The sequence below is a fragment of the Centruroides sculpturatus genome, unplaced genomic scaffold (genome assembly GCF_000671375.1).
Source record: "Centruroides sculpturatus isolate CEXI.00-Female unplaced genomic scaffold, Cexi_2.0 scaffold853, whole genome shotgun sequence".
In the NCBI taxonomy this organism is placed as follows: domain Eukaryota; kingdom Metazoa; phylum Arthropoda; class Arachnida; order Scorpiones; family Buthidae; genus Centruroides; species Centruroides sculpturatus.
In genome coordinates this window covers 349,775-361,528 of record NW_019385032.1, presented here as the reverse complement: position 1 = coordinate 361,528, position 11,754 = coordinate 349,775, and the positions used below count along the sequence as shown (strand labels likewise).

The 11,754-nt window shown below is 31.7% G+C and overlaps 2 protein-coding genes across 2 annotated transcripts in view; one reads left to right on the top strand and one right to left on the bottom strand.

Annotated features, from left to right (window-relative positions):
• Nucleotides 1-803: 803 nt before the first annotated feature.
• On the bottom strand, nucleotides 804-1,160 carry LOC111633675 (KRAB-A domain-containing protein 2-like). The gene has a single exon (XM_023378287.1). The coding sequence runs from the start codon at nucleotides 1,158-1,160 to the stop codon at nucleotides 804-806; it is 357 nt and encodes a 118-aa protein (XP_023234055.1).
• Nucleotides 1,161-1,890: 730 nt separating this feature from the next.
• The window catches only part of LOC111633674, a 70,795-nt gene continuing 60,931 nt past the window's right edge, over nucleotides 1,891-11,754 (top strand). The window contains exon 1 of the mRNA XM_023378286.1: nucleotides 1,891-2,093. Within this exon, the coding sequence (XP_023234054.1) occupies nucleotides 1,891-2,093 (203 nt within the window). The remainder of the gene's footprint in view (nucleotides 2,094-11,754) is intronic.

The window sequence follows — 11,754 nt, the reverse complement described above, 5'->3', positions numbered from 1 at the left end:
TAATTTTTTTTTCTTTGGTAGCATTTGCATCTATTAGATTTTCAACCAATTTTTCAGCAGCATTAACTATAGTTGTGGCCATCAGGAATTGATGACATTCTTGCACATTCTCTAAGCGAAATTTCTGCACCCGGTACATCTCCAACAGAAATAAAGTTTTCTTTACAAACAGTAAATTGGTTTCTGGAATATAATAGATTTAATATGCCATGTTTGGTACCCAGTTTGTAAAGGTTTTTATCTTTAACCGCAACAACGACACCTAAAATATTTTTTCCATCACTGCGGGCTCGATCTTCATCAGGTACACGAATCCTTACTGTATCACCAACAATAGCTGCTGTGTATTTGGAATTTGATGTATTAATCATTTTTTCTGCTTGCTTTTTAAGATTAAACAAAGCCCTTGTTTTAGACACACTTCTTATTTTTTCTTCTTTTTTTGGATCAATTGTTTGGATTGTTTCTTCTTCATTCACCAATTCTGTAATACTAATAACATCCTGGTTTAGATTTTTTTCACGTGAAGACGATGTAGATCTTTGAACTTCATCAGTTATATTGCTATGTAAGGGTGGCATTATCAGATAATATTTCATAATGTTTTCTTGGACGGTACCCGGACTTTCAGAGTTTGAGCAACTTTGACTTACTTCGTTGATAGTTTTAAAATGTCTCTGTAGATCCTCTTCCGTATTAGCATTGAACAACGATTCGTTGGGTATAAAATTCTGTAGTACAACTTTTAACTTTGCTCCAAACATGGCCTCTTAGGGGCTGCAGTTTATACCAGTATGATGCGCTCAATTTTTCATCATTAGTACAAAACGTAATCCTTCCGACCATTTGTTAGTATTGTTAATCTCCAACCAAGAACTAAGCATATTTTCTACGTCTTGATTACATCTTTCTACTGAACCCTGACTTTGTGAGTGCCTGGGCTTTCCATGCACCATTTTTAACTCGGACCGCATATTACACATTTGTTTGATGATATTATTGGCGAATTCTCTGCCATTATCGCTTTGTAGAATACTTGGTGCACCGAAAATTGTAAAAATATCTAAAAGACCATATGCTACTTCTTTAGCCTTTTTGGTTTTTAACTCGTTTAATTGGTTGTTGAAGCGATTATTCATATCACTTAATGATTCCTTCATAATCGTTACTTTTGTCAAAGAAAAAAGATTAACTACTGGTCACATAAATTTAAATTTAAAGTTCGGTACTAAATGCAATACGCGTGAGCAAGTAAGATGTAAGTTCTGATTGGCTAACATATGCCGGATGATCACTCCTCAACGTATTATTATCACTTTGCCTGACTAGGTGGTAGCAGTATTCATAATGACCGGTCAATTTGATAAATTATTGAAATTTATTACAATGCCCGATTTTGTTGGTCATTATTCATAATGCCCGGGCATTATTCATAATGCCTGTATTAATCACTTTGTCCATAACATATATAATACATTTGTAATGTATAATAAATTGACATAATAGCAATAATAGCACAATTTAATAATTGGTTATTATGTCAGTTTTGTTCTTTGTCATTTATTTATCCATAAACCTGGTTTTGAGGTCCAAATAAAAGCGTTTTTATTCTTATAATAAAATTCATATAAAAAATTATGAAATCGAACTCGAAGGTTATATACTGTATTTTTCAATAAAAAAAAACATTCGACCTCACTGCGATTTGCTCTCGCCAAGCTCTTGCAAGGTCTGTATAGACCTTGAGCTATTGTAGTGATTGCAGTGCCCCTGTAACCAAAAAGATACCCACCCTAGTGGTAACATTTGTCTCTGGTTGATTTTTAGCAAGTAGCGAAGATAGGTAGTCGAAATACCAGATAATCTACCGACTCTGCTTTGACCAATATCATGGGACTGGAGGCGGCTAACAATGATATCGATGAGCTTGTGGAAAAGCACAGCCAAGAGCTGACCTCAGAAGAGCTTACGCAGTTGCATTTTGTTTCAAAGCAAGAAGTTGTGGAGACTTTGTCAGAGGAGGAGATAACAGCAAAGCAACAATCTTCTGACGCAATAAGAGAAATGCTGAAAGCATGGGAAACTGTTGCATCGTACATTGAGAAGCATCACCCTAATAAGGCAGTGGCTATGGCGATACAAATTTATTTAATGATGATGCTGTGTAGCATTTGAGTATTTTTTCGGCATAGAAAGCATTATCGTATTTTACATTAATTTATATGAGAAAAATTGTTTCGCTTAACGAATGTTTCGCGTTACAAGTAAAATTCTGGAACGAATTATGCTCGTTAAGCGAGATTCCACTGTAGTTCCATAACGTTGTGTTTTAAAAATTAAATATCATTCGAGTCTGCACGCTTAGTAATGCAGAATATTCACATCATCATAACTAAAATTATTCAAATGGTGACATTAAATACTCACAGTTATGAACTGATAGCTTGCCGCGTATCATGTAGCAAACTGGAAATCATTGTATTACAATCATTATAACTAATACAGAGAAACGATTAGCACTACCTCTTTTCATTTGAAGTGACGATACACTACTAAATCCATACTACTTTTTGAGAATAGCGAAAGTTTTAGAGCCTTAGGAGCTCAAATTTAACTTTCGTTGAAAATTTTTTTTTATTTTTGCAATTACAGTACTTACAATCTATGAGAATTATTAAGACTGCTTCTTATTTGGGGCCTATATGCATAAGATTCTCTTTGCCTCTCCCTCCTACGCCTGTAACCTTAACTTGCAATGGAAATTTTAATATTTAATTTCATCAATACACAAATAGTTGATTAATATTGAAAGATTAAACAAATATCGTGTTTCAATTTAATAGATGCCTCCTGTTAATCAAATATTTAATTATTTTATTTTAGATTTGTTGAGAATTTCAGCAGCTGTTAATACTGATTAATAACTTGTCGAACTTATAAATTTGTACAAAATATCCTCCATATAAAGAATTCTATAATGTTTTTCTCGGTTCGTAAATTTCGATTAAGATCTATTCTAAAAACTCTTGTAATTCTTATAATTATTCTTCTCACGTGTTTAAATATTCATACCAAGTAATTCGTTAAAAGTTATTAATATATAACCTATCGTAATTAATATGTATGGACCACATCATGAAGGCAGTGACATCAATTTTCCGTTCTGGGGCGCTCAGAATCTAATCCGGGTCCCATCCTTCACCACCGGTTGCCCCTATTGTGGGACTGGCCGAACCCACAATGGGTACAGAAAAACGCCCTTATTGAGCGGAAAGAGTTAAAATGAAAATAAAAAACACTAAATCTATGAGAAAGTGAAATAATTTTTTAAAATCAAGCAAATGCAACGAAATTTAATAAATAAATATAGATACAGTAAGACCCCGCTTAACGCTGCCTCGTTTAAAGCTGATTCGATATAACGCGGTCTGCCCGAAGCCTAAAAAAAGCTCAAAATTTACGCTGATTTAAATTATCGCGGCATTTCATTGATTCGTATATAATACGATTATTCCCAAACACGAATCAATCAGCAAAAGGGGACAATTCGCCAGCGCTGTACTTTCCTTAATTAAATCCATGTTTGTTTGGTGCAATTTTGGAAAAAATATAGCAACATTGATGCCATAGGCAATATTGGCTTCGCTTGGCAAGAATTAACTGATAAATATACGGAGGAAGAGTGGAAGAAGTTATGGCTGAAGGTATCTAAGAATTCTCAACGAGAAAAGCCTATCGCTGTATCGTTAAGTTGATCAAACTCAACCTAATCGATATAGCAGGACTAGGAGATTTAGACTAACAGGATATTGAGGAGTTATAGCAAATTTCTGGTGAGAGCCTTACCAACGACGACCTTCGAGAACCGGCAGAACATGGAATTCATGTAAAACTGGAAAATACAGATTCTGAAAATGAAGAACCCAAAAACTTTTTCTACAGATTTCCTTAGTAAAAGTTTGGTAACGATAACCGAAATTGTTTATCAAATTGTAGCGAATGATGTAGATTTTGAAAGAAATGCAAAAGCAAAACGAGACGTTTTGGATGCGATCTTCCGCTACCGACATTTGCTTAAGGAAAGAAAAAAGCGACAAATGAAACTTCACGACTTTATCGTAAAAAAAAACAAGAATTTCAAAAAAGTCAGGACCTTCGTCACAAAAAATGAACTAATTAATATATTATTATACATTTCTGTGTGCATATGTTTATGTGTCATCTAACATATATTATTATACAAATGAATATAAAAATGACTTAAAATTAAAGTAAATTTTTTTATTTTCGGTCGCGTGTTCCCCTATCCCTATTTACTCTATGTTAAAATGACGTCGTTTAACATTGTTTCGTTTAGAGCTTTGTCGTTTAGGAACTCATCCCCCGCATTAAGCGGGATCTTACTGTATTTATAAATTATGTTTAAATCTATATAAATAAAAATGTAAATGTTCGTTTGTTCAAAATCTTAAATCTCCGAAAGTTCTTAACCGATTGCTTTGAAATTTTGACACAACGTTGCATTTGAATACGCGCTTGTTTTTATATTATAAATATATAGATATCGAAATTCCTCCCCGCGGGGAGAGTTATACATTTATAATAGATACATTTTGAGCCACAGCAACGCATGGCCGGGTACAGCTAGTTAATTATAATAATTTAATAGGTGCTATTACACCCATTGACATACTACCTGATGTACTGTATTTTTAAGTTTTTTTGTAAATTTAGTAAATACTGTAATTATACTTTTCAATTATTACCGTCTGGAGCCCTTTAATAATAAAAAAACACTATGCTGCAATAAGATTTATTGTTTCATCGAAATCAGTTTGTTCAAACGTTTCCGCCTAGTTGAACCAAGTCAGTTTAATTCAAAATGGCGTCAAATTATACGAGATATGTTTTCGTATTGACTAATGAGCTAAAATATACTACATAGAGTGGTTGAAGCGAAGTTATGTTTGAGGAAAATTGAATACAGTCCGCCATTTTCTTTTAGTCAAGGTGACGTGGCATTTGTGTTATGTACACGCAACGAGCTAAAATATTCTAACTCGTCGATTGTACCCGTCGTTGCCACCAAAATCGCTGTAACTATAGTCAAAGCCATCCTATGGAGTACATTTTAGCTTGTTGGTATTGCCATTGTTAATGAGTTAATGAGACTACAAATCGCATACAGTATTAGTAATAAGTTATTACTAATAATTTGTATGTCCTGATTAGTGTTGGCGAAAACAGGAAATTTTCGAAATTGGTTAATCGGTTTTTAAATATCGGATTGCTAACCAGTTTGAATTCAGGGAAATTAATATTTATTATTGCATTTTATTAATGTTTATGAAGTATTGAGGTTATTATTATCCATGATTCGCAAATATGTTTGTGTCACGTGTTATTCCCCCCTAAAAGATGTCAGTGTTTCCATGTTGTAACGCTGGAATCATAAGTACAGTATTTAACAAATAGCAGTTGATAATAAAATTTTCAAATGCTAATCGTGTAAAACTATGCAATGTTATTTGTTAAAAATTATATTAAACTACAGAATTCTGTGGAACGTTTCATTTGAATATCTAAATTTACCCGTCAACTGTGATTATTTTGATGAACTATTGTTTGGCTCCACAAATATAGTTTATCGTGTTATAGCTTTAAGACTGAAAATGAAATAAGCTGTTTATAATTATCTGTTATTCAATGAACAATTATAATTTACAAGTATATTATAAATGTAAAAGTATATATGGCACTTCTTGTACAATTTAGTATATTTTATAATTTTCTGTTTGTAGGAATTTTCCTGTACTGTATCTTTAAAAAAATAAGTTGATTTACATTGTATTAGTGGTAATTTGAAAAGTCATTATATTTTAAGCTAAATCAATTTTTAATTGCGTTAATTTCTCTATTTATCCTACAAATTTTTTCAGCTCTGGCAATTAGCACAAGGATACATCACTAAAAAACAGTTAAATCTGTCACGAAACTGTTTATTAGTAATGTATCCTTGTGCTGTGACTGTAATCAGAATTTTTTTTTATTTTTCACCCCTTTTATGCAGAATTTCATTACTACTGTAGGTCAGCTTTAACGTATGTCATTTTTTAAAAGAGATTAAGAGTAGATTCGGAGTAATTACACTTTAGATATTAATAAATCGAAAAAAGTTTTATTACGCTCGCCCATGCAACTCAAACTGTGGTCTGTGGGCCAGTGCTTGTTCTCCAACAGTTTATTACTGCGAAAAGATTTCACTTAAAATTTATTTTATTTTATTTCACTTAAAAATTATTTTATAATTTATTAACAGTTTGAGTTGCACGGGCGAGCGTAATAAAACTTTTTTTGATTTATTAATATCTAAAGTGTAATTACTCCAAATCTACTCTTAATCTCCTTTAAAAAATGACATACGTTAAAGCTGTTTTATTAACATATATATATACATATATATATATATATGTTAATAAAACGAATTAAAAACTCATTTTATTATCATTTTCGTATTCCTTTATCATTTAAACACTTAGTGTCAGGGCTGGATTGGCGATCGAAATCAATCCACAAACTCATTATTTTAAAATGAAAGAAGCCAAATTTTGATTTTGCATTTTTCTGACTAATTCAGTTTAAAAATTAACGGAGGAAAAATCGTTTGAACTCTATTATTTCCGTTTTTTTTTTTGTTTTTTTTTAATTTAATTTCACAAAAAGGTTTACCAGGGATTGGAATGAATGAAAACTGTTCCTTGAACACAGAATTTTGAGAGGTGCTGTTCAAAACAAAAGCTTCCAAAGTAAACACTTATTTACTTTCCTTCTATAAATATATTCTATAAATATATTCAGTTTTTCTTCCAGTTTTTAACAGCCAATTATCAATTGCAGCTAATTTTGTGAAGCTGAAAGATGAATAACATTTAAACAATCCATCTCAATTTTGTCATTACCTAGATTTAATTTTTATTTTAAAAATTTTAGAAATATTTTATTTTAAAAAAAGTTAATTAATGTACCGAAATAACATGTAAAATATAAAGATCCACTACAAAATATGATAAATAGAATAAAATTACACTCATAAATTGTGCCGCCANCAGCGAGAATTACGGCCCACCCCAGAAAATGATAGCGGAAAAAGTGTTGAGCTGATCTGCAAAAAGAAATAAAAAGTAGAAACGTAGAAGCTGAAAATTCTGATCCTAAACAAAAACAAAAAGGTCAACATCTTCCTGTGCCGAATGTTATAATTAAAGGAAGTTTCATACTTTATGTGTGTTAAGTTATCGTCGATTCTTCTGAAATTTTCACTTTAATCAACAATAATTTGTCTCACCAGAGAGAAAATTAAATACATAGTTTTTAAAATCACTGATATAGTTTTAATATGGCCCTAGGGGGGTCGCCAGAATTTTTTAACTTGTAAAGGGGTCGCGTATTCAAGAAGGTTGAAAAACACTGATCTAGGCCCTAGAGATCAAAAAGAAATTAATAGAATATTACATATTGCCAGAACTCTAGGCCCTAGAGATCTGGCAATATGTAATATTCTATTAATTTCTTTTTGCCTATCCACCACACTAATGCAATAGAGAAAGGTCCTTTGGACAAGGGAACGGAAGGCAGCCATTTTGCATTGGTAAGAACCATTAGAGTGGGACGGAATGTACAGAGGGCTATGCGTCGGTTTTACGTACACCTTAGTGGCCAAATGTCCTTCTTTAAATTCAATGTCAATATCTAAAAAAATGTATCCGTGAGGCACATTTCTGTTCAATCTTCAGCATGAGACCATCATCGTTGTTGTTGATCATTTTAATAAATTCATCGATTTTTTGGTCATTCTTCCAAACTACCAAGACATCCTCAACGTATCTTTTAAAATACACAGTTTCATTTAATTAAGAAAACAGAAAGAGCACTTTTTTCCAATTTTCTCAATACAAGCTCACACAACAGTCCTGACATGGGACTTCCCATAGGGACTCCTCTTTTTTGTCTGTACTGATGGCCATGAAAGACGAAAAAAATTCATAACAAATAAGATTAGCTAGTTCTATCAAATCATTATTGTAACATGTCAAATCTGGGCTCTTGCTATACATCTCTGGGTACAGAGCAGATATGATAACAATATTTATCAGAAATTACAAAATAAACAAAACTAAGGCTCAAAGCTGCGATTTCGGCAAAATCACAAAATTCACTTATGATAGAAAGAGAAAAGCCAAAGGTCCAAGTTAATTTTCAAGAGAGCTCCTAACCTGTACAAATTATTAAGGAACGACAAAGACCACATAGATAAAGAAAAAATAGCAGGAGTATACAAGATTCCGTATGAAAATCGTGAACTAGACAACAATAAAAATTACATTGGTGTCACTAATAGAAATTTGGGAGTCAGATTAAAAGAACACAAATACAATATCAGCAAGGGATCTAATGCCACAATACTATCGCAATTGGTGCAAATTGAGAGCTCAATCGTCAAATGGCGAAAAAGCAAGTATTATTAAACCAGTACATTCACCGACGTTGGCGATTTGCGCCGAAAAAATTGAAATATATAAGAGCAGATTGCATGATGCATGCATTAATTCTAGAGATTCGGAAGGATTGCCTTCGGCCTGGAAATACTTAATCAAACGATTAGAGAGCTCTTAATTTAATGCCTTGATTTTAGTATTTTTGCATATCTTGCATTTCATTGAATTTCATATAATGTATTATTATATAACGTTTTAATATTTAATTAACCTATGCTTGTATTTATATACATATTTTGTTATTTATAATAATAATTTTTATTTTATTTTATTTTTCTTTATACATCTAAATATATAAAATTGTTTGTCCTGACTGACTGACTGAATCATCATCGCCCAGAGCAAACCGCTTAACCTAAAGAGGTGAAATTTGGTAGACAGTTAGAATACGTCATGGAAACGCACACTAAGAAGGGATTTATCGAAATTCCCCCGGGGGGGGAGGTAGAGGATTAAGGCTTAACCGGAAGAACGGCTTCTACTGTACTATTTTAGATGCGATTTTTTGTTTTATCTGCGTTTTAGTGGGATATGCCATGAGAATGCACACTAAGAAGGGATTTTTCGAAATTCCCCCGCGGGGGGAGAGGGAGAGCATTAAGGCTTAACCGGAAGAACGGCTTCTACTGTACTATTTTAGATGCGATTTTTCGTTTTCAACTACGTTTAATTTTCATTGAGTACTTAGATGTATCAAATTGATAACATTTCAGACATTGTTATAAATATTTTTTATCTATTTCGATTTTAAAAATGTTCGAACCGTTTTAAATTCGAATTTGTTATTGCATATTGATTCGATTATAGAACGATTGTAAACGTTCCAGAAAATTGATCAAATTGAAAATAGTTCGTTTGATTCTCGGCAATTCTCTTCAGCGGTAGGTGTTATATAACAATTACTATGGTTATTGAAATATTGAATGTAAATGAGGTTTGCTGCATAACCTCCGTGGACGAAGTCGCGGGTAACAGCTAGTTTATATATATACTTCATTCGTTATTTTATTTTGTTTGTATTTAAATTTTTGTTTTATTTTGTTTATATTCGAATATCTTAGCCTGATGATGGCCAACAGATTTGGATGAAAACGTTTATTTTCATTAAATTTTTTTCAGCAAATTAAGGTGTTGTGTTTTTTTGAAGTCAAATAAGCAATCAATGACAATTGTTTCTGTTGTATGAGAATCTTATCCTCTATGGCCTTCCATTTTCCAACCTCTGAGTATATAGGAGAGAATTGTGAAGGTCTTACCTTTTGTTCCAATCAGACTGCCAGTAACATACTGTATCAGAAAAAAAGTAGATGCAAGGTTGTAACGGTGTAGTGTTGTGTTTAATATAAGGCTGTAGCTTTTGTTTATCTTAATCGTCAGAATTGACACAAATATAAGAGAAAGTGAAGACACAATGCTATAGATTTTATAGATTTGACTTAACGAGACCCGCATTATACGAAAATCCTTATAATCTGTGCCAGGAACCTCTAGATAGCTTTGTGTTAATGCAGTTCGACATAGAAAGATTTTACTGTGCATAAAAACGACATTAGAAAGGAGAAGGTAATCTCTTAAACCTACAGAGAACTTATCTACTGTATTTTTATTTCATGATCAGTTATGCATCAATACAAAATTTCATGATCATTATTGCATCAATACAAAAATGCATACATAATGTGTATAGATTTACAATATACAGGAAACAAGAATTTATTATCTGATTTTTCTCTTCGGGTGCCCATGGTTCAGATACTCTTTTAATGTCAAAAAGTTTAATCAAGTTTATACTTCAGAAAATAATTAGTTTTAAATTATTTCCATTTATGAGGATTATTGATTTATTAATTAATACATTCTAAATTATATATTTAATTAACGAATGTTTCTGTCTAAATAACTTTTATAAATGTAATTAATTGTTTGAGTAAACGATACTAATTAGCTCTTCTCTTACAACGTATTCGATACATAAATAAAGAAATATACAGTATAATCAACAGCATCTTCATTATTAAAATATTAAATGACAATAAATGTATATTAACTTTGCTTGTTATTAATTTATCTTTAAACAAACATTTAATATTTGTGTAAAAATTAAATAAATATAAAATTAAGATAGCAATTTTTTCAATAAAACTTTTTAATATATTTAAAAAATCTAGCAACGAGTTGCGTAATTTTTCCGACTGTTATGTGTTTTTATTTTAAAAAAATAACATATATTATTAAGCAAAATAAACAAATTTGTGTATGACGTCATCTGTTATAAGTTTCTGTTATAAAATTTTTTATATTTTTAATTACTATACAATGGCAAAAGGCTTAATTTTGAGGATGGGGTATTTATATATATAAATGTTAATAACGAATAAAATCTTTATTAATTAAGTCCTGCCCCTCTCCAGATATGAGACATGACACCCCTCTATCTCCTCATCCCCTCGACATTTAACTACCAAAATATAATGGCATTAATGCCCCTTATATACAAGCCACCATGTCAAATTTCGTTTCTTAATCTAGTGTTCAATAAAAATAGCAAAAAAAACTATTAAATTGTGGTATTAAAAAGATGCTGACTGGACCAAAAGTCAGTTAATCTGGCTGCGTGTGCACGGTATTGCTCGAGCTTCTGAGAGGATGGATTTAGGTGAGTAAGGTTGGTTGTATTTTGTACAGTACTTTTTAAGGAGTTGAAGAATAGTTGCATGTGCCTGGTGTTCACAATTCTGGTTCCAGCTTTAAATGGGTGCAGGATTGGTGAGGTTGGGTTGGGAGATAGTGATAAAAAACAATGGTAACTAAAATATACATTTATTAACCTGAAACTGCAATTTTATGTTAACGCTTGCCCGTGAACGATGATTGAGGATGGAGACCCCACAATCTTTCGTGCCAAATTTGGTGCGGATAGGTTTAACAATGTACAGTACAACGCTATACCTAATAAACATACATACGTATTTTGACTTATGTATATATTTTTTAAATTGAAAATTACATATAAATAAAAATTTTAATGTTTTCACACATCATTCCCAACCACAGAAGCACAATTGACATGAGATGAGTCGACCTTTCCTTTGGGGTCTTCTCTGCTCACAAATATATAAATTGAATGAAATAATTTCATTATAGATTTTTTTAAAGATTTTTAATTTATATATACAGAATATATATATATATATATATC

Coding starts and splice junctions, on each gene's coding strand:
- LOC111633675 (XM_023378287.1), bottom strand. CDS start 1,160: ATGAAGGAATCATTAAGTGATATGAATAATCGCTTCAACAACCAATTA.